The 24,447-nt window shown below is 35.5% G+C and overlaps 1 protein-coding gene across 6 annotated transcripts in view; it reads right to left on the reverse strand.

Annotated features, from left to right (window-relative positions):
• Positions 1-202: 202 nt before the first annotated feature.
• QKI (QKI, KH domain containing RNA binding) overlaps positions 203-24,447 on the reverse strand; it is a 150,019-nt gene continuing 125,774 nt past the window's right edge. The window contains exons 5-8 of one of the 6 annotated variants that reach the window (XR_009054183.1): positions 11,828-11,915; positions 10,171-10,470; positions 7,327-8,187; positions 203-3,346 (exon numbers count right to left, since the gene is read on the reverse strand). Coding sequence is in view for 5 of the 6 variants with exons in the window: in XM_057737629.1 (XP_057593612.1) it covers positions 3,330-3,346; positions 7,327-7,401; positions 10,171-10,470; positions 11,828-11,915 (480 nt within the window). In the remaining variant the exon portion in view is untranslated. The other 5 variants (XM_057737629.1, XM_057737628.1, XM_057737627.1 and 2 more) reach the window with 5 other exon arrangements.

The following is a 24,447-nucleotide window of genomic DNA, read 5'->3' on the forward strand; positions in this document are numbered from 1 at the left end:
ACTAGAAGAACGCCTCAAACCAACACTACTTTGTTCCCATCTCTACTGGCACCTACCCCCCAAGGTAAAAGGCCAGAATAACCAAAGCCATTTTAACAGTAGTGTGCGGAATTGTCAGCTGACAAACAACATAAAAACAAGTCACGCTATGTTATCTGTGGTCACGTTCCTCAGGGTTAGTCCAGTAATTCAAGACTTTACATTCTTTTGTCTTTATTTGTTTATTTTAATTAAACATGTAAAGGTTAATAAACAGACATAGTCCAGAGTTAGTAGGTTGGTATTATAACATTTATTAAAATAATGCTATGGGTTAATAGAAACAGCAAAGAACCAAAGAATTAAAATGCAAGCTATGTAAAATCCCAACTAAAACCCAAAAGTGTCTAATGTATTCATTCATTAGCTAACTAAAAGCCCAAGAAAGACAAGACACCCAATATAATAAAGTACTGCAAAACAATTGGCAATTTTCAGTTATCAAAATTGTGGATTTTGCATTTTGTATCCTTTTCTCAATCAAGAAAAAAATTCTTTTTGAATGTTATATAACATACATATAAAACAAGATAGAAAAATACATTATAAACTTGTAACAATGGCTGTAAATACATTATCTTACATGTTTCTCATAGGCAATAGGTTGGTTATGGTACATACATAGCATGGAACTACTGAGATAAAGAATAGACAAAAATACATGTCAGCTGTACGGTAACAAACACGCGACACTCCCATCTACCCGCACTAAAAAATTACATAATACTGTCAGAAAAAAAAGTCTTAAAAACTACATATTTTAATAAGAAATAAACTCAATAAAGAATGATAATACTGAGAACCAAGGCATTCAGAGATTTCAGAAGTCATGCTTTTTTTCAGTTGATCCAAAATTTTGTCAACTAAGTTTTCAAACGTTTGTACAGAGCCAACATTACTCATAAATGTCACACATTTATTTCATACATTTACTTTCTTCCCCATAAAAGACCTTTGATAAACATCTAAAGTGTCCAGGTATAACATAGTTGAGATGAAACTGGATCAAATACTGGTATCGTTTTAAACTATCACCTCAAGTGTTTGAGTGTCGCAAATTTATTCAACCAACCAAACAAAATAAAAATCAAAATGGCACAGCATATATTGTAAATAAATCAAAACAACTGTATGTGTAACAGAAAGACAAAGCAGTGGCACACTAAACCAGAGCTAGCTGAATACAAAACAATGAATGTCTATTGCATAGTAAATAAACTGAAAACGGTTTCCAAGTGAGACAAGATGATGGAGGGGGTCACCACGAGGGTGCTTACTGAGCTTACTGCTGACCTTTGACTGTGAAGCTGTGAAGGTATGTAAGAGGGAAGGAGTTGATGAGCTGGGGATCCACTGCCACTTGATATTTGCCACGTCTGGTACTGACTGAGCAGCTAACGATTACTTAAAGAGTGCAGATATAGGCTTTGTGCACAGATAGCTCCAACTACAAAACTACCTTAACTTTATGAAAAATTGGAAGTTTAAACTCACATGTAGTTGAGTATTATATGCACAATGATGCTAGTTTTTCACATTCTTTTAAAGTTAAAAGGGGGTGCGGTGGCTTAGGTTACTTAAACCAGGAGAGATGGCCAACCCATGTGATCTGGTAGAAACAAGACTCATTAAATGTGGGCCATTTAAAAATAGTTTTCCAGAATGAAAATCACAAAGATTCGTTGTGAAAAAGATCACTAAGTATGCTATTACCTCCAATTCATAAGACAGAGCTAACCACCACCCTCCCCCAAACAAAATAAAGCTCTAATTTTGTCTGTAAAATGGTGTTCAGGTCACATCATCTTTATTTCAGAATCCTCTGGACTAACATCAAATATGGTGATGACCAAAAGCACTCAATTATGATTTTAAAAGAATGTTTTAAAACTTACTTGTTAGGCATTAGAAAAGTTGTCAAATTTTTTCACAGTATCAGGTTTGGCAAATTTATATCAAGGTAACGTGGCAAAAATCATATAATTCAAACCATCAACTCATTTGTCTCCCCTCGTATCTTCTTTCACATACTGGGCGACTGAGTAACATGCATTAACTTGTATTCTGAGGGAGGAGCTGATCTTACAGTAGACACTTGACTAAATGACCATGAAGGAAAATAAGGCACTTTCTTTTCTTTAGACTTATTCCAATACTTAAAAAATAAAAAAGAAAGACAAAAAGGCTCTTTTGGTCTTTTGTTTCTTGACAACCACCAGAAAAAATCATTTAATGAAATAAAGGGTTTCTTTGTTCTTTTTCTTTTTTTTATAACACTTGAAAGTATAAAATGCTACATTTCCAAAAATATATATATTTTTTCTGCACCAGCACCCTTGTATAGTAAAAGTATCTACTTTTTGTTCATTTGTTTCAATGCACTACACTTTATCTACAATTTCATTACATGTATACAGCAAATAGGCAAGCATGGCTTTTACATCCTTAATGATTTTTTTCTATACAGGGAGGTTTAAAAAAAATATTTGAACAGTTTGCCCAGTAATGTGACACATAATGCATGTACCTTGTTCTCATATTTTTAAAGGAGGTGTAAAATAAAGGTTCAGTAATTTTAACTCCGATATTTATCTTTTTTAAAAATAGTGCTGCAGTTTTGCTCTTTGCATTACTTTTCACAACTCCTTAAGGTTTCTCTCATGGCACACTTCTAATACTTCAAATTTTGGCAGGCGATATAAAAAAGGCTGCGACGTCTGCCCTGTGAGGGCACTGTAGTGACTAAACAGCATATCAAATTTTGAATACTTTTTGAAATCACTTCACCAATGACATCCCTGACCAAAGGTTCATGCATGGTGCGTCATCACACAGTACATTCAGAGAGCTTTGACTCGCTATGAGAAGAAAAGATTCCTAGAAGTCTCTCACAGTAACTGCCTCTGTCACTGAGTAGTTAAGGGCCATCTGTCTCCCCTTCTGAAGTGAGGCCTTCTTACCGTTCGCTTAGGGTGGGACATTAAAAGATGATCAGTGCTGTGGGATGAATTGGGCCTTATTGCTTTACTACTATTCAGTGCAGGTTCTAGAACCACTTTCACCCAAACAGAAAAAGAAAAAAAAACAAACAAAAAAACAAACAAAAGCTGAGTTGGAGGACAACAATTTCTTTGTCTTTTGTTTGGTTAGATGGTAAGACGAACGGACAAGTGCCTCAGCTCGCTGCACTGACGACAGGCAAGCAAAGGCGATTACCAGTTAACTGATCAGCAGGCAGGCATGGTCAGGTCATCATTGGGTGAAGAGTTCAGAGGTCAGAAGGTCATAGGTTAGTTGCCGGTGGCGGCTGGGTGGTTAGAAACAAAAAACAAAAAACAAAAAAAAAAAAAAAAGAAAAGAAAAGATAGAGAAGAGATTAGTTTCAGCTAGTGACGGCTTAATGACAACATGAAAAACTAATCACAACTAATAAAAAAAAGCATGTTTAATTCTGACAAACTGATTGACACCATCTACAGAATACAATAAAAATCATGACAATTTCATATCATGATTTGAACAAATGAAGAAGAGCCCACTTCCACAAAAACAAACAAAAAAAAAACAAAGAAAAAACCCAAAAAAACTGTTAACAGGAAAAAATAGAAATAAAATACAACTAACAACTAATAGTTAGTAGCAGTCAATGAAGGAAATCGGAAAACAACAGCAATGAATAGGTCTGGTATACGGAACTCTGAAACAGTCAGTGTGGTTGTTATCAGTATCTGACTGCTATTAAGCATTAGTATTCTCTCAGATGCAAGCATTAAAGCAACTATTAATGATGGATGTGATTATTAATAACTGATGATTAACAGAAATGAATCTAAAGAAATTTAAATTTCTATGAATAATTTGGTTCAACATAAACTCTGTGCCAAACAAGGTTTCTTTTGTTCAATAAATGTTTATTGCTTTTTCAATTATTCTATTTACAAACAACATGGAATTTCTTGGCCTCATGATACAAAGCAACACTAAACTGTAGTCTAGTAGTGTAGGCAACATCATGGGAACCAGAAAAAGGCCAGGCCTTCTGCGCTAGCCAACACTTTCCAGTTGAAAATACTATTTTACACATATAGAACACTTAAAAAATGCATTTGCATGTAAACACTGTAAAATCCTGCCATTTAAAATTCTATACTCGAAAAGCTCTAAGTACATCAAAAAATAGAAGAAATTTCTAATTGATACCAATAAGGCATTTTAAAACTACAAACAGCTTTCTTTATTCAATTTCAAAGCTAATACTCTGCAAATACAATAAAATCTGACATTTCATATACATTCCTGCTTTATATTTTATATTTTAAAAGAAGCCACCTGTAAATACTATTTTCTTTTGCAAAATAACAAACAGAACAAAAAAAAATTAAAAAAATTACAGTAAAACACAAAGTAGTTCTCAAGTGGAAAAGTTATCGTTCCCAATGTCCTTGAGTTGCTCCTTCCTTAATCAACCTCTGTCACATTCTGCTTCACCAAACTTGGTCCACTTAACAGTAGTATGATTTTTAAGACTCATTCAACAGCTTAATTATTTCTACTATATTCTGAGGTTTGCGAGAATTTTCTGTACTGTTGCCACTGTGACTAAGGCAGAGGAGATGTGAATGAAAAGATATTCAGTGCAAAGGCAGATTCGGTGCCACTTCATAAATCAAAGCCCGGTAGGTGTAACTTCACAGAGTTTAAATGATCTATATAATGGACTGGTTTACCTTCATATAACAAAAATGCTTTCTATAGTCTATCATGTAGGATAGCTTATAAATACTACAAAAATACTGTATCTTCAATGTGACCAAATCTTCCCTGAATTTCTTAAAAATAAGTGGAATTTTATTTAAAATAAAAACTGCTATTCCAAAATCAAAGAAGAAAATAAATATTTAACATGATGTAGTCATACCACTTCACAGGTACTCCAGAAATAGAGAATCTTAAAGCATTTTTGAAATTACTTAAAATTTTGATTAAAATTGTATTAAGTTTCTTATACAAATTATGTAAGTGATGGTTTTTGTAAAATCATTATTTAGAAAAATTCTGATTATTTTTTTTGAATGTGGAATATATAAACAAAGCAAACTACCATTTATATATATACCAGTAAACCTAGAATATATCCTCTGCCAAGTCCTGGCCTCCTACAGTACACACAGGTGTGTCAACTGTGCAAAATCACTTATGGTTCATTACAACTAAAAAGTCAGTTGGTCTTTTATACGCTTCAAATTCAGTTTTGAAATATGTGTAGAGGTGGGTTTATTTTTAGTAAAGAACTAGATATTTGTCAACCATGCAGTACTCTAAATGCTCATATAGAATTACATGGTTATAGGTCTAAGGGCTGAGTTTCCTTGCATTAAATGAATACTTATATTAATCTTCCCTTCAAAAGATTAAAAAATAATTTAAAAAAAACCTCAAAAATAGAGAAAACAGTAGTATCATAAAATAATTTAAGTAAAGGACTTCAGACCTCTCCCTTAGACCCAATGAGTGCATACAGTGATAGTAACAGCAGTATACGAGTATTTGTTATTTAAAAAAAAAAACAAAAAAAAAAAACACTAGCATTTCGGTTTGCTGACATTGCATTTTGAATAAAAACAGTGACAGGACTAATCAAAACACATATAACTACAAAAGAGCCTCACATGGAATGTGCTGTCATTTCCAAATATAAAATCTCCCTAATATTTTCAACTATCTCAAGGCACTGGAGTATTGAGTAGACCAATAATTATTGTGTTAAAACAAAATTATGAGCAATCTCTTAAAAGGTACATGCAGGGAAAGATCAACAGAAGAAAAACTACTTTAAAATACTCTTTAAGGACTGTTTTAGACATGAACAATGTAGGGGAAAAAAGCTTCAAATTCATGGAATTATTTGGTTTCCTTAAATGGAAAGTTACTTAAAAAAAATTTTTTTTTAAATTTCCTCCTTCACTTATGAGACTTTTTCTGATACACAAAGGGTGGTTTACATGCTTGTGCATGACACATATTATCTTCATAGATAATCACTGAGCTTGGGGGTCTACTTATTGAATAATCTCTGCAAGTAATGTATTAGTTAAAAGTCTTCAAGCTCTTTAATTATGTCTGATGCTGAATAAATATCATCATTGTCTTTGGAAAGGTATTTTATTCTGATGTGGACAACAGCTGTATCCAGTATTTATCATCAGTATTCAAGATAACCATGTAAAATAGGTAGGTCTTTCTTAAGTTCATAAAAAAACGCAGGATTGGGGTGTAAATACATCACTTTCCATCACTAATATTAGAGACTTGATCAAATTAATTAGTAGGTAATAGATGTGCCATAACAGGAACTTGTAAAACAATCCTTTCTTATCTTGCTTTGGATCCTACCTGGTAATGACAAACCTAGAAAACAATGTCAATAAACCGAAACCATCACTCCTCAATAAACATAAATAACTTTATAAAAGGGTCCAAGGGCATATATAGGACACAAATTACAAATGCTGAAAAGGAGAAAAATGAAGACTTATTTTCCAGTCACAGGTTAGTCAAAAAGGATTTTCAAACAGCTGGATTCATGTCACCACAGAACTTCAAGAGATAGTTTACCTTCAGATAGTATATTTTAGCAGCAAATGACAAAAATCAAAGGATCCATTTTGGTAAGAGAATGTAAGAAAAACAGGGAACTGATTTTCTGATTTATAAAAAATCCAACTTCATCAAAGTTATCTTCACAGTCCTTACTTTGTTGATTTCAGCTAAGTACTTGACATGTATATCCTTGCATGTATACAGTAGTTCAAGTATCTTATTAAAAAGGAAAATGGAAACTAAATCTTCAGTTTTCTCCAAAAGGACACAGGAGGCATATATTCCTTTACTTCTCTCATTAAAGCACCATCCACTTAGTTCATTTTGCAAAACCAACCCAAAATTTCAGGACAATTAAAAGGTAAATTTTAGCAAAAATTATTCCTGAAAAATAACTAAGGCAACATCAAAATTTAATAGCTCCCCAAATGGACTAATTTTCGTTTTAGTAGAAATAAATCATTGTACATACTATTATAAAATTTAATAAATTAAAATATGAAGGGAGAAAAAAAACCCCAAAAAAACCCAACCCTTAAATCTGTCAATTATTACAAATTAATTTAGAAAAGGAAAAGGAACAGCGTACAGGCAAGCAGTGATACCTCTTCCATCAGGTGTGGTGTTGCAAATTTTATGGACACCCAACGCATTTCTCAAAAACAAGAACTGCAGAACTAAACTAACCTCGGTCTGCGGTCACAATCCTTTGGTAAGGATGGACACGCATATCGTGCCTTCGAACTTTAGTAGCCACCGCACCTAGTTAAATTGCAATTACCAAGACAAAGTTAGAAAACATTCACAAGGGAAAAGAAAACAAACATTAACAGCAGGTTTATCAAAATGGATTTCAAATGTTCATTTACTACAAAAGTTTTCTTTTAGGAAACACGTTAAGGCACAGTAGTCTTAAAATTAACCATAATATGTTGCGTATATATGCACCTATTAATATTGCATCCATTTCAATCATCTTGGCCTTAACCTATTTTATCCATTCATTTACAATCTCAAGTTACAGATTTCATGAACTCTATTAGATCCAAACACAGTTAAGCTTTACTAGTCACATATTCACTGAAGTGCCTTTCTTGCAGCAGGACTACTTAAATAATGCCATGTTTAATACTGACAATTATTTGCTAACCTTAAGACCACTTCCAGAGTCTATCACTTAAGAAAGTTTAAAAGCAATTCTTAGAGCCTACAGATTGTGGTTCTAAACTTTGAGTCAATAAGTATGAACTGCAATGAATTAGGTGATTAGTAAAGCAAACAGTATAGTACACTTAGCAGTCAGTATACTACTATACACTCCTTTATAAATTACCGTTACTTTGTAAGATTACAGACTAAACCAATTAATAACATACTTTTACTTTCTATCAGTGTGCAAAAAGTGCAAGTAAGTCACTGACTGCTAGGCTAAGCTTCCCTCCCACCCCCTGGAGGCTGCTGAGACTAAGCATTTGTTAAATTCAGATCTGATGAGGGTTCAGTTAAGACCGTTCTTGAATTCTTAGCCTTTCGTTGGGAAAGCCATACCTAAAGATAAAAGGAAGGGAATTAAAAATTAGTCATCAATGAAGATTTGATGCTAATACCAATCTCCTCACTACCACCAACACACATGTCTGCATCTGTTTTGAAGGGCACTGCTTATTTTAAAATAATATGATGTGAGACTTGATATATAGCATGCATGTTATCTGTGTGCAAATTTATTATAACATAGCAATTTGAAGTATTTTCTCAGTTCTCCAAGTGGTCAATATCATGTTTTACTGCTTAGGTGGCAAAGCGAGAAATAAAATTGATAATGGAATCTTGTCATTTAGTACTCATTATTATTCATCTTATGAGTGTCAATTAGGTATCTGTATATTTTGCTTTCAATTTTGTCAGTCTAATAATTAAGTATTACAAATAAAAATTTTCCAACACAACAAAAGCACATTGCTTTAAAATGAGAAATTTTACTGCAGTGCCTCTTGCTGTTTCTAAGCAGTAAACTGGTCCATCACCCCTTTTTCATTTTAGAAAAACTAATCTTATATAATTCCACGAGGCAAAATCAGCAAGATCTTGCATTGAGAGTGCTGGAACAGCAGCTGGTGGCTAAGAGTGCCAGCCCTGCAGGAAGCAACAGTCAAACTCCTCGAACAGACGCTGTGCGTGCAGCAGAGAGGAGCTCTGGGGGAAAGGAGCAGGCATGGGGCCACAGGACAGAGCGTTAACAGAAAGAAAACATAAACGGGTTACAGGTTACATGTTATTTTAAAAATGCTTTGAGAAATGTGCAACAGAAACAAGCCTCTCATAAACAGTTCTATTGTATAATTCTGACCTATAATACTTATTACAATGATTTAGAGATAAACGGAAAACACGTACAATAAAATGTATTTGCTCATGAAACAAAAGGCACCTGAGTGCATGCACACACACAGATAACATACAGAGCGTTGTGGCTTTTTTTAATTGAACAATAAATTTTCAAGTTTAAATCTTAGTGTCCGGGTTCATTAAAGACTTTCAAATTTTTATAAATCAATATTAATGCTGGGGGAAAAAAAACCTTAAAAGATCAAAATCCTAAAAGTCATCAGCATGCACGCAGCACCAAGGTCATATACAATTCAAGAAAAAAGAATTCAAATTCTGTCTGGTAAAACAAAGGGGCAGGGGCAGCCCGGAAACAGTTTGTTCCACATTGACTGGTCGTGTTAGAACAGCTGCTGTACTCTAGTCCTTCATCCAGCAAGTCAATGGGCTGAAATATCAGGCATGACTGGCATTTCAATCCACTCTATAAAAAAAAGGCATCAGTAATGTCTTTTTCAAGCACACCACTTTTTGTTCATGTAAAACCGAGCGTTTACAGCATGATCTTAATTTCTGCCTCAAATGTGATTCTAATTCAGTGATTCGGTATTTACTTATCAATTCCATACTGCACTACTGAAATTGAGTATCTCTTATGTTTAATATTAACTAGGCCTTCAAAAGAGAAAAACTGAAGAAACCTGAAGAATGCAACTATTTATCTGGTCCCTTTCATATTCTAAGCGAATCACAAATATTAGAAAACACACATCAGTTTAAAAAAAATCTCAAAAGACTTTCACATAGAAATTTAAAATTTAGCAGACAATAAATCTCTGACACAAAAGGAATCTACAAACTGTGGGTGGTGGAGCTGATGAAGGTCACAGGCCAATGGGTGGGATTTAAAACTCAGAATGACCTCAGTGATGTCAAATGTGAAAAAATATTTTGTTTAAAATGTTCATGGCAAATTTACCCAACCAAAGTGAATTTCAGTCACCAAAGTGAATCTGAATAAATTTAAGGTACAATTATTTAAGGGGGGAACCCTTATGAGGCAGAAATAAAACAAAATTTAGTTTTCAGTCTTTCTAATGGAAACTTGTCTTGCCTCTCTAAAATGGATATATCATTTCAAAGTCTAGGGCAGCAAAAGTTATGAAGAAAAAAGTTGTTAACCACACAGGGAGAACAACTTACCTAATACACCGCTAGGTTCAATAGGATACTCAAGGATTGATGTAGCTGGTGCCAACGTGTAGGGGTATTCGTAGGGTGTGTAGATTAAACCAGCTTCGGGCCCTGGAGGAACTATTGCAGCAGTTGGGTGAGGAGTTCCGTTTGGCATGACAGCGGTCTGTATCTGTCTGATCAAAGGCATTATGGTCGGGCCAGCTGGCGTAGGAGTGCGCAGGGCAGCTGGTGGGAGAACGGGCGCAGGCCCAGTAATAATCCTGGGAGCAGCCTGGGCTGTCGCTGCAAGAGAAAAGGCAAGGGCTGCTACAGTAAGCAAAGAAATTTAGAAGGAAGTACAGAGACAGCAGTGTAAAATATGGAAAATGAGAGGGAAGTAGGAAAAAGAAAGGACAAAGCAGAAAAGAAGAAAAATAAAAGGAAATCATTAGTACATGCGCTGATCACACAAAAATGCCAAAGCACACCAATCAAATGCAAAACAGCTTCCCCTTTCCCAATGTGATTAAGAATAAATGTGCAAAAATTAAAAAGCCACTGGGAAAAAAAAAGAACAAGACCATTAAAACAGGTTATATTTACTTCATATATTTGATATATCTATGTTTTTAAGATCTCATGAGACTAAAGGTACATGCAGAAGCACAAGAAAACACTTGCATTAAAAGATGTTAAAAAATACTTTGTAATTGGAGTCCACAGAAATACAGTTTTGGTATATTTCTAAAGAGTAGCTTCAGCTTCAAATGAAGGAAAGAATAATTTTCCTTGTATTAACTTAGTCAAATAACCAACAGTTATTAGTTTCCTGCATCTGTAGGAATTAACTTCTTCATAGAAAAAAAATACAGAAAAATTTTACATTCCCAAACACATGACTATTAATGATAGACTCATTTTCATGAGTAAATTAAAGCCAACCATTTGTAAAAGTAACCACTCTAAACACCCTAGGGTGCCTGTATTTTGGAAAGTTGGCTATGACTTTCAAATTCTATTTCTCTAAAAAAAATTAGTAATTTAAATGATATTATGTTCATATGAATGATGCGTAAAACTTACACTGTCTCAAAATATAAATTTCACATTTCATTTTAAATATAAAAAAGCAATCCTCTTACAGTTTATGAAAGCATGCACAACACATATAAAGGGGAAGATAGGATTAAAAATAGTATCATCTACTGCTCTCTGTGAACTCACACATGAAATCAACAGAGGAAAAAAACACTGGAGGAAAACCATGCAAGAAAGGTGAAAGAATAGAATTCAACAGAAGAATCACTGCATTCAGATACATTCCAAATTAGCTTTTTTTTTAAAATTGTCCTTTGCATAAATGTAACAAAATAAACTAGAAGTCTTAAATTTGTGTTTTACAGAAAATTTCCTGAAACTCTTGAATTTAGAAGTTGAAATCTCGTCAAAAGGAAAAAAGAAAAGTTTATAAACTCAAAACTTAGGCATGCAGGCATAAAATAAAATCAAGACAGTGCCCTCAATTTTTGAAAGCAGTAAAAATGGGACAGTTAGTCCCATATCAAGTGACAGTTATTTCAACTCTTCACTTTAACTGTTCATGTATTGTGCTGCCAAAAGGAGAGAAGTTTGTGGACAAAACAGCTGAGACAACTGTAGCTCTGGGCCTCAGTCTCATTCTTACGTGATTTAATGTTGGCATCTCTGTAGGTGCCATTGAGAATTGCAAGCTCCATCAGCTGCATCTTCTTCAGGCTGTCTTCTCCCTCTGCCTATACATGGAAAATACAAGAGTACTAAGCACCTGAAATGGTCCACACATATCACAGCCATATCTATGCACAAACCTTAAAATAGGTATCATGTGACTATAGCCACCTGTTTCAATCAGGAAAAAAAGATCAGGGAACCAAAAGGTGCTACATGCTGAAACCCATTCTCAGTAATGGGATGTTGATACACATGATACTCTCGACTGCTACCAGCTACATTTCTATTTGGACATTTCTTATGTAAGGCACACTCATTTATTAATGTTCTTCTAAAAAGCTTTACTTTTAAATGGAATCAATGAAAATGTTAGGTAAGTTAAATATAGTACAGTTTCTACAGCACCTATCATTTTGTTGAAGAGTCAAACTCAAATGTATTCATTAAAAGACAAAAAACAAAAACAAACTGGGATTTTAAGTGCTATCAATTCTAAACCAAACCTATCTTTAGGGTCATCTGATATACTGTGCAAGCCAAGAGAAATTTAATAGCGAAAAGGGGCACTATTAATAATTACGCAACAGGCAAAAGCCAGGGATGTTTCTGATCAGTAAAATGGCCACTTCATTTACCCTGGACTTGCCCCACCCGATCCATTTACTGTCGTCACCCTTGCTCTTGTCATTACTGGTATATTACCAAAAGTCCTAAAATAATGTGTTAATAGTATCTGTTCTCCAATCAATCTATGCACAATGGCCAGATTAACTGCCCAAAACACAACATTCATCTTAATGTTTCTTAACATTCTCATGTCTTAAAACCCTTCATGGGCTCCAACTATCTTAAAAAAAAAAAAAAAAAAATACACTTAAGCTACCTATGGTCAGGCCCCGAACTATCTTCTCAAATTAAATCAATTAATCTCCTACTATTTTTACACGTATCTTATGTTATAAATCAAACCAAGTCACACCGTTATTCACCTCTGTGCATACTCCTATTTCCTCCATATTAAATGCTTCTCTGCACTCCAATTCACTCTACCCCTCATCCCTTTTACCAAGTCCTACTTCATCCCTGCAGACTTCAACTAACTGCTACCTTGTTCAAAGGGCCATCCCTAGACTGTATTGTTTCTGCCCTGAATTAAAGTTTGCTGTATATCACAACTACTGAGCAAAGAGCAAGCTCCTTGAGAACAGAGCCTAATTCTTATTTATCACTGCCTATTTCCCCACTCATCTCATCTCCCAAGTCATTCACTAGGATTTATTTTTTAAATGACTCGTATAAGAAATCTTTAAATTTATTTACACAAATCTCAAATGACTAAATCCTACAGGATAAATTTTAGGCCCAGAAAGATGACGTTCAAGCCTGAAGAAGGTGGTAGAAATGGAACTATGTGCTGCTCACATATTTTAGTTTAAGTCCTACTCAGGACTTAACATTTAAAAGGAAAGTAACCCAATGATACATTTTTCTGATGTAACGTTAGTCCTTCTTGATTCAAGAAAAGAACAGGTGACAAACTTCTCAGTCCTTTCCTATTACACAAAACTGTCTCTGGCACTATAATGCAAACAGGGTACTATAACTTGTAATAAAGAGAATTATTAAGTTGGCTTTTAACAAACCACAAAGAATTTTTTTTTAAGATAAATGAAAACATCATGAATACAATGCTTAATGTGCAACTGCTGACTTTTCAGAAACCTACTTTGCAGTAGAAGAAAATGGAGAAGATACTTGCACTCTGTGGAATTACTATTCCTTGATCCCTATGAACTTGTACAGATAAACGAGAAAAAAAATGATTTATCTGAAAGACACAATTACTTGCTAAAGATAGAAACAAGTAAGCACTATCACTGGAAGAGAAGAATTCAAAATCTATTATGATAAAACTCCTTAAACTTGTCCACTGAAGACTAGTAATACTAAAAATTAAAACTTATCAAGTCGTTTCAAATTTAAATCTATATATAATAGAATACCGAAAGAAGTATATAAACTATGCTCTATATAAACAGAAAGAAAAGCAACAGGTATACCTTCAGTCACCTTCCACAAGAAAAGTGGAGAGAAAATGGTACACATTTGAAAACATCAGAAAAGAAAGAAGAAATAAAGGTGAAAGAAGTAGTAATGTGACACAATGCCTCACCATAACACAGTGCTGTACGAAGGGCGCTCAAACACATGTTTTCACTGAACAGCTTCTTTTGGATAACAAAATAACCACGCTGGTGATATAGTGTAAAACTTGGGAGAAAGACAAAAAGATGACGGAAGAAATACATGTGTGCACGTGTAGGGCATGTGCACGCATGTGTGTGCCTTCTGCAGGGTGAAGGAAATAAACTGATCGAGTGACATCCTTAGAGGAGAATAAAAACCAGAGCAGCACAGCTTTCAAGAGGTGGTGTCAGTGAAGGGTGCCATGATGACACAGGTGCTGGAGGCCACTGAGACAAGTCATGAGTTACAGTACATACACTGAATTACATCATATTACGGCAGGCTATGCTAACAACTCCTAGCAGAACACAGAATTTAGTTGGCAAAGCTGGAATCTGAACCTGGTGGTCTCATTCCAGAGCAAGCTTCTCTCTTGCATCCTCAACACTCCTACCCACTCTGCACTCACAGAGCATGATGTTATGTGTCTCCAGAGATGACTATGGACATTTGGGTGTTTCCAGTTTTGGGATACTGTGAGTAAAGCTGCTATGAAAATTCTCGTACAAGGCTTTCTTTTGTGAACATAAATTTTCATTTCTCTTGGATAATTAGCTAGAATGAAATTGCTGGGTCATGGGGTAAATGTATTTTGCATGGAAAACATTATGTAAAGGTTATTAAAACATTATAACACATTTATCTTTGAAATATGTTTAAAAATATAACAAACACTTGATAACTTCTCTACAGGTCCACTCTGCCGTATATCTAAAACCTGTGATATCAGAAGTGTTTTGAGAATTTTTCAGATTTGTAGAAAAATAACACACCAATGATTACATAACATCCCCAATGGGTCTGGTGGAATACTTCAGTAATCCAACCTATAATGAACATAAAAATACTTAAACTAAGTGGGATAAAAACATACTAGAAACACGCTTTTCTGAACTTTTTGGGGTTTGCAACTATGGATGACAAATTATGAGTCTGTATAAGTATATATAATTTATACACATATTCCTTAATATACAGCTATGATATCAGCTATATTTAACAGCTATGTTAAAGTGACAGAAATAGGTCATGGTTAATATTAGATCAGAGTAACATGGTTTTAACGTTTTTAAAGCAGAGCAATTTATACACTATCCTACCTTATTAGAATTAGATATTAGATCTTCATCATGTAAGCATTTATGCTTCATAACAGATCTATGGCACTGCTACTTCATTATCCCTGAGGCTCAGAAAGGTTAGGTAGCTTACCCGAGGTTACACAAGGTCACAATGCAAAACTGGCTTTCAAACCAGAGTACCTGATCCAAAGTCCTCATTATACTTTCTCCAATGCCATTCATGGTGACTCAAAGTGGAAGTACCTTTTGAATTCATCAAAGAATTCACATAAGAAATGAGGAAAATCATGTTTATTTGGTATTTTAAAATCTATCAAGTACATATTAAAAAAAACCCCACTACAACAATGTAATTAATTATAACAGAGAGCTAAAACAAATGTGTATTTCCAAGTAATTAAAATGTCAACTAACAAAAATTTGAACCCATGCCTGTAATAAAAGCCCACAAACTTTCCAGCTTAGCATTCAAGGCGCTCAACAACTTCCATAAACAGCCTTATCTGCAAACATTTTGCACTAGTCAAAATCATCTGTCCCCTAGAATATGCTTTGTGCTTTTCCGCCTCTCAGCTAGACAAGATCTTGTCTAGAGGCACCCTGTGTAGAGATCGCTGACCTCTCCAGCCTTTTTTAATCATTCCCACACAAAATGGTATCACTTTCCCAAATTTATGCTCCTCCTTTCGGGGGAATCAGTCATGGAGAGCCATGTGTTATCTCTTCTATTTTTTCATGTTGTTTTTAGGAAATTTCTTATGTGACTTGTAGCCACAAATCAACTAATAACCAATAAACCAGTCTTCTTTTAGCCTCCAATGCCTTGCAAACATGAACTTGCTCCACACATTTTTAAAAAACTGATTCTTACTTTTCTATAAATTTGAAATACTGAGTAGAAAAGGTTTTCCAAGCATTAAAGTATGTGACAATTCACTTGGAGAACAAGGGCTGAACAAATAGTAAAGAGGAAAAGAAGAGTGACCGAAGTTTATAAAGAATTTTAATTCCAATCATCACCTGAATGTGCCCTGTCAACTAAAGAAAAGTCTGACAAAAAACTTAACTGACTTAAATTTAAATGAATATTTTTCTCCATGATGATATAGCAATGATTAAATTTCAAGCTGACCTGCTATATGCTTTCAAATGCTGTGTCTAGGACTCTATATAGTTCTCTATCTTCTAGGCCAGCTGGTTTGTTAGGCTCTCACACCTGGGATACAGTCAGCAGCATATAAAGTCAGAATGAAGAGCTGGCTGAGGGGAGGAGGAACGCTACCCTCCTGTGCCAGCTGTTCTCAGCTCTGCACCTTGCCAGGCACAGCTGTTTCCAGGAGCCACACTTCTTTCCCAGCACTTCTAGAACCAGCTTCAGTGAATACCCTCAATTCCCCAGCCACAACCAGTGTATCCACTCTTTTGAGCCTTAGCTTCTGTTATCAGCCAAATGACACCACTTTGTCAGAGGTTCTACCTCTGCACAGAACTTTCTTAACGTGTCTAAGGTCTAATAACGGTACCATTCTCTTTCATCTCCCAGCCCTGGGATAATAGCTGCTTCCCAGAGTTTCTAAATCCGTATTATACTCTATATTCCTTTTCTCCTTTTCTAGTTCTCAACATCTATTTAACCAATTACTTTATTAATTCTCTCGGTTGAAATATCTAATGTAGTTTCTGCTTTCCTGATGAAGAAGTGGCTCCCCAGCACTACTCCATTAGAATCTGAGTTTTCCCATCTGGCATTTATGGCAACATCAGCTGCTTCTCCTTTTATGTCACCAACTTCATTCTGTGTCGAAAATCTAAGTACACTCTATGATGATCTGCTAACTATTGGGTTGGCCAAAAAAGTATGTGCGGGTTTTTCCATAAGATGTTATTTAAGGATTCCTTGGTTCCATGTTCCCTCCTTTTCCCAGGCTTTGATGTTCAGAGGCTAATGAGACCTACTATGATGCAGATACTCTGGCTACTGAGTCCAACACACCAAAAAATGCTGCTCACAAATTGAAGTACATTAGAGAAATGCCCAGAATCATTACAGAAACTCAATATCAAAAAGATGTATGGGAACTGCTTTACTTAGGTCAAGAGGCAAAGTCAAATTAGCATCATTACTTCACTTGGGCAATACAGCCTGCTTATCTTTCACAAAGCAAGCCTTTAGTTCAAATAGTATGCAAAAAACACTGTTTCACTGAAAAATTCGTGGGTCGAAGTGTTGGAGACACAAGAGGGGGAAGAAATCTTGGCATGTATTTTTCGATTTCCCATTAATTTCACTATCCAACATACTCCCATTTAATCACAACACCTGGTTTAGCAGCAACCTAACACAAGTAAAGCAAGGCAGAGAGAAGGCATGAGGCATTTTATTTATTAGAAAAGCTTAAAACACTCACACACACACATACACTCACTGACAAACACATATATACAAAGCTCCATAAACTACATTATATACAACTAACAAATACTTTTACCTTAGGATAATACGTTCTTTTCTTGACAAGCTATAAACAGATTCACCTAAAAGCAGTGATGGTCTCAGAAAAGTCATGTCTCACTAGAAAGCATTTATCCCTTTCTATGTGAAATATTGTATGATACAATTTGAAATACTATTTTTTAATAGTAATCTCAAAAGAAATTACAAACTTCTGAAAGATTTCTATGATCCACAACTCAGGCTACATACTAGTATTAGTAGAGCCACATCATTATTCTACAGGGCAAAAAAAAAAAAAAAAAAGACCTCTAAAATTGATTGTATTTTAGGTGGACTTTATCAAACCATATGGCTGGATAGGCAATAGAAGAAAGGATAACTACAAACTATGAGCTTAAGAGAGCCTTGAGTGGGAACCTGAAAATAAGGGTCTGAAAATCTATTTGTTGTGAGAGGTATACAAGAGGAGTAGGCAAAAAATATACTATGACAGAAGTTCACATAGGGTGTAGTGGAAGACCAGATGCAAAAGTGTAGGGAAAGGATTACAAATCGCTTTAAATATTTGATGACAACCACGCACTGTCTAGAATACAGACAATGGTACAGAGACAGAGTGTGACGTGCAGCTGCAGGGGGTTATAACCATGACAACTACACACACCCAGGAGTATCTGGAATAGAACTACTCATTCACCCCCAAAAGGCCCTGAAAGACTTCCAAGATAATGTCAATCTTCTACACGGATTCTTTAAAGTAACCCATTTTTCACTAGGAGATATTCATCATATTTCTGAGCCATCAATCACAGTCTAATGACCTCAAAGGAGAGCAGAGGTAGAAAGCTAACTGGTCCTTAGAACAATCTGAAGTCACCAATGCCAGTTTTCCTCATATTCAAACTATTTTCGGATATAGTCGTTATGGTGATGGCTGAGGCCCTTAATTTTAGTTGATTCCCACCTTAACTTTGTTTTCTTTGCTGCTTCATAAGCTATCTAAAGGTATACCTTCATTATAAATAGGTGACAAACTGTGAACCAAATTAAGGCCAAGGGAAAATAAACCAGGAAAGGCAGAAAGGCTGGTAATTTCTTCAAATGCCACCTGGCAGCATCTGAACTCTCTGATGCACAAGAGCAGCAAAGGCAGTGAAGGCAGATCAGATTGTCTTTTGCACAATAATTTTTGTTCCAAACTATTGAGACACTTATCAGTTTTCCTTGGTCAGAAAGAAATAATTAAGCTAATTACTTCATTTTTTAAAAGACTTTTTCCCCCGGGACTTGAATAACAGTTTCTATTTTAAGTGTTTTTGTATTATAAAGAATTTAACCTTTCTTATCTCATTTAATCCCCTTAATAACTCTGTAAGGTATATAACACAGATGTTATCTCTTCCACTGGCTGCACTTTAGGGTAAAATTAAACAAAAGACAGGAATTTGGCCACTATGTGAATAAAGCACTTGAATACTTCTTATACTCAGCCATCCAACGAGAGCGAGGAAGCCAGGTTTGCTTTAGGTCACATTTGAAGAATCAAATAATAATAAATAAAATTTGGAATGTAAACAACACATTCCTTCAGGGATGAAAAATATTTTACTTCTGAAGTAAATTACAAATATGCTCCTATTTCTTAAGTGGGAAACTATATAGCAATCTAAAAACCTCATTTTAAAGTAGGCATAAAATAGATCAGGGCAAGTTAAGTACAGCAGTTGACTGTTAGGACCAGGAGTCAATTCTAGAACTTGCCTTAGAAATCTTTTCTTCTACAGCTGGACCAAGTGTGAGTGCAACAGCTGTTGTGCCAGAGTACACCATACCTTATTTTAGAGGAAAGCAATCTAGGAAGTTCCTCTACGTAAGAGATTTGAACCTTATTAACTTTTAGGGTAAACTAATAAAACCACTCTCCTTAAGCAAGCTGATTATGTGCGGTCATTTTGGGTTTGGGCTCTTCCTATATCCTTTGTGGCTACTATGTTTACCCTGTATTTTGAGGTGTTTTATATGAACAGTAAGAATCATACCATATCCAATAATGAACCCATAAACGTTTAGTAACATAAGATTATCAACAGAAACAAAACTGAGAAGTGGTGAAGAAAATGATAAATGATGGAAAGCATTATAAGAAACCTAAGAGTTCTTTCTTCAAAGAGCAGATGGAACTTACTGTAAGTCACAGATGATAGTTGTGTGTTGTGACCTCAAGGCTTGGCTGAATGCTTAAACTGTACATAATGTCAACAGGAGCACTGGGAAGGGAACAGGAATGTTCAGGCTGCCAAGGAATTCCCTATAACACCTGATGAGTTCATTAAGGAAGGGAGGCACCGACCTCCCTGACAGTTCCATGGTTAAGACTCTGTGCTTCCACTGCAGGGGGCATGGGTTCCACTCCTGGTCAAGGAACTAAGATCCTGCATGCAGTGCAGTGTGGCCCCAAAAAACCAAAAAACAAAAACAAACAACAAAAAAACCCCAAACAACAACAAAAACAAACAAGGAAGGCAGGCGCCTGCCTCAATAAATTTCTTTCCAAATCCACTAAACTGATCTATTTTGGAAAAGGTACCAATGATATACCACCAAGGAGGGAGAAAACAGTAACAATGTCTTAAGCTACCAAGGACAGGATCATTAATCTATCCAGTAGGAAATACCCAGTAACTGAAAGCAGAAAACACTGAAGTGACTGGGAGTTAACAAATGGACTGACTTAAGTATTGTCTTTTCAAACTAGGTGCTTCTATATTGCTTTAAAATTGTATTTTAAAATTACCCATAACCTACTACTCTAGGAAAACAACATTTTTATTTCCATGTAGGTTTTATTATGAATGGAATTTTTCCTTTAATATTTGTTACTCAATTTTATATCTATTTTTATGAAATAATCTACCAAAATTTTTTAAATTATAGTCCTTGAGATTTTAAAAAACTATACTCCTTATATAACTGTTTACTGAAACACCATCTCTTGGATAGGTTTTAACTAACAAATAGTTTGTCCTCGTGGAAACTGGTGGTGAGGGCAGGCATGGGGGGGAGTGGGGAGAAAGGAGTTGGAAACAGAAAATTAAGCAATTAAAACAACTTGACAATAAGGACTTTCCAGAAACACACTGCAAGGGTGGTGAGCTAAGTTTGGGCTGGTGATGAACAGAGGAGGGAAGGCTTTGGGGTATCAGTACACAACAGTATAATAATTTGAGACCCAAAGGATGAGTGAGAGTTAAACAGGGGAGAAAGAATGAAGTAGGTTCTGAAAAAAGAACATGTTCAAAAATTTAGAATCCAAGAGTATGAAATAAATAATGAAGCTGGTAAGGTAATAATAGTTTGCAAGTCATGCTTAAGCAACTGGACATACTCCTTGGAGTAATTAGAAGTCATCCAAGTGTTTTAACCTACTGAGAATCATGATTAGATTTCTATTTTAGAAGCATCACCTTAGCTTCAATAAGGAAAGTATTTGGAAAAATACAGCAAGATCATCAAGATTAAGAGGCAATTATAGGTTCCTAATCCAGGCAACACATAATGATATCTGAACTGAGATAATTCCAGTGGGGATGGAGAGATAAGAAGAGAAGGGGGAGATGGTTAGAGGGTAAAACCAACTGTATGTGTGTCACGTGGTATTTAATGGTTCCCTACTGCTCAACATTAACCTTTTGTTTTATAAAGAATATTATTATAAACTGCTCTCCTGATGGGGGATTACCTCTTTTGAATAAATACCATGAAGATGAATTACATTTATTTACTGCCCACTTCATTCCAGAAGACGCACACAATGTTAGACTGTGTCCTAAAAAGGCTTTTCCAATGTACATGGTTACACAAAGGTATGGGTATTCATTTTATGGCCCCTTTAATAACTTGGTTTTATTTTTTTAATCTAAACAAAACAATTGCTAACCAAATGGGAATATTACTACTGAGTTCCTTGAGCAGTTTCTTCAAATTGGGCTTTTTCTCAGGCATTTTGAAGAAAGAGCTGTGACTGCCACACTTTTTTTTTCCCCCATGAAAACTGACCATCTGCTAAAACTGTTACTAAAATACTCTAGTTCACTAAAAACGTTATGTGTATGGTAAATTTGATGATCACTTTCTCTGTGCCTGGTAGCATTCACCTGACAAGCTAGCCCAGAAAAAACAAAGAAAGATTAGGGAGTACAAATATTGCTTGTTTTGACTGCTTACTGCTTTTAGTACTTCCTTACTACTTTTGAATATTTTGTGTGTGTGTGTGTGTGTTTATGTGTGTGTAATGTATATGTATGTATCACATACATGTACAACATATGGTTCTTAAAAGACACTTGAATTTTTAGTTTTTTTCTTTTTAGTATGGAAAATACCAGATATATATAAAATTAGCAAACTCTTAAGTATGTTAGATTCCGTTAGCAGATTTTACATTTCAAATACTTCTTATTTATAAAAATCAGCACCTAACGTTGGGTTCATGTACAAGATGTATGCTTTATAAAGAAATTGCTGTAATGCAATTCTTTAATTTAGGAACACCCACAAAAGACTGAGTGGTTCAAAGACATTTTAATTGGCTTATAATTATAATCATGATCAAATCTAAGAATCAATGCTTTGCTTTTTTAAAATAAATAAATAAATAAATAAATAATTTATTTATTGGCTGCACTGGGTCTTCGTTGCTGCAAGAAGGCTTTCTGTAGTTGCAGGGAGCGGGGGCTACTCTTCGTTGCGGTGTGTGGGCTTCTCATTGCAGTGGCTTCTCTTGTTGTGGAGCACGGGCTCTAGGTGTGCGGGCTTCAGCAGTTGTGGCACGTGGGCTCAATAGTTATTGCTTGCGGGCTCTAGAGTGCAGGCTCAGTAGTACAGGCTCAGCAGTTGTGGCGCAGGGCTTAGATGCTCTGCGGCATGTGGGATCTTCCTGGACCAGGGATCAATCCCATGTCCCCTGCATTGGCAGGTGGATTCTTAACCACTGCACCACCAGGGAAGCCCCTTGGTTTTTAAACTATAGAAGAATTATTACTTTTTCTCAAGCTGTAGTGCTTCAGTTTTGTATAATTATTTTGAGTGATGGCACAATTCTTACCATTGGTATCGATATACAGATAAAATGGTATTTTTTTCTAACGTGAATTTTCATGATAAGTAATGAAAGCAGGAAGCAATGAATTAGAGAGTAACATATATACTGGCAAGCCACTATCGGTTAAAATCTGATTCATGTTCCATAGGCAAAAAGCTTCTTTGTTGGGATGATCGGTGCTTTAAAGTAGCTGGTATAGATATTTAAGGAATAACTTGCTAATGGTAAAATGAAAGGCAATGGCTCTGCTTCCAGAGTTAGAAGTAAATCAACTCTGGATCTGTCCTGTTATAATTTGGGTCAACAGTATCAGATCTATAGCTTTTTGGAAAATCTTTGATTACCGAAATTCTCATAGGAAAAATTAACTTTGTTATTGCAAGTTTGAAACTCTCCTAATTTCCCATGAAAAACTTTTGATAAATCAAGTTGTTTTTTATAACCAAGGTTTTGACTGCTCATTATTTGGAGCACACTTCTTCATTTGCTGCAGAACAGACTGCACACCTTAATTTCAAAAAACAACTATATTATTAGGTTCCTAGTATCTATAATACTAATAAATATTTGTTCAACGAACATAAGCAGATGCTTAACACAGCTGTCAAAACATTAATGTGTTACAGATTAAAAAAAGACTAGAACTTTTTATTTAAGAGGTTATGAACAACAAAGAGAAACACTACTACTATTGCATATTAATATGTATTTGTTTAAAAAACTTGACAAGTACTGTGTAGTGTTTTTAGGGAAAAAGTTTCTATTTGCTGGTCTTTCACTGGAAGTTTTAAACTGTTCAAAGCACTGGAGTATTTAAGAGAAAACTTTCTTGTGGTTTTTCCTGAGCCTTTTCCCATCTAAATTTCTACTATGAAATCTACTATCCACTTCCTCCACATCCAATCCAGCGGTCACTATAATACAGTAAATAAACAACGAGTGTTCTGGGACCTTTAAGTTATTTAATATTGGGGAGGGAGGGGAGTATAAGTGGGTAAAGGAGAAACTACATGAAACAAAAGTTAGGTACACACCAGATGGAGATGAGCTATGAATGCCATACTAAACAGTTTTCATTTTTCACCATGCAGTGAAGAAAGCCACTGCAAACGGGAAACAGGGAGCGGGATGATACTTTGATATATTAAAAAGAGAGCTCTGCGGAATCTAAGAAGCAAAACAAAAGAATAAACATAGAAACAGAGTTACAGATACAGAGAAGGAACAGGTGATGCATTAGGCAGGGCGGTAACAGAAAGAAACAGGTGAGGAAAATTAAGAGGTATGAACTTGGGCCTCCCTGGTGGCGCAGCGGTTAAGAATCAGCCTGCCAATGCAGGGGACACCGGTTTGATCCCTGGTCCGGGAAGATCCCACATACCAAGGAGTGACTAAGCCCGTGCACCACAACTACTGAGCCTGTGCTCTAGAGCCTGCAAGCCACAACTATTGAGCCCATGTGCCACAACTACTGAAGCCCAAGTGCCTAGAGCCCGTGCTCCACAACAAGAGAAGCCACAACAAGAGAAGCCACTACAATGAGAAGCCTGCACACCACAATGAAGAGTAGCTCCCACTCTCCACAACTACAGAAAGCCCATGCGCAGCAATGAAGACCCGGTGCAGCCAATAAACTAAAAAATAAATAAAAAGAGGTACAAATTTCAGGGACTTCCCTTGGTGGTGCAGTGGTTAAGAATCCCTCTGGT

The sequence above is a fragment of the Hippopotamus amphibius genome, chromosome 6, assembly GCF_030028045.1.
Source record: "Hippopotamus amphibius kiboko isolate mHipAmp2 chromosome 6, mHipAmp2.hap2, whole genome shotgun sequence".
Taxonomy (NCBI): domain Eukaryota; kingdom Metazoa; phylum Chordata; class Mammalia; order Artiodactyla; family Hippopotamidae; genus Hippopotamus; species Hippopotamus amphibius.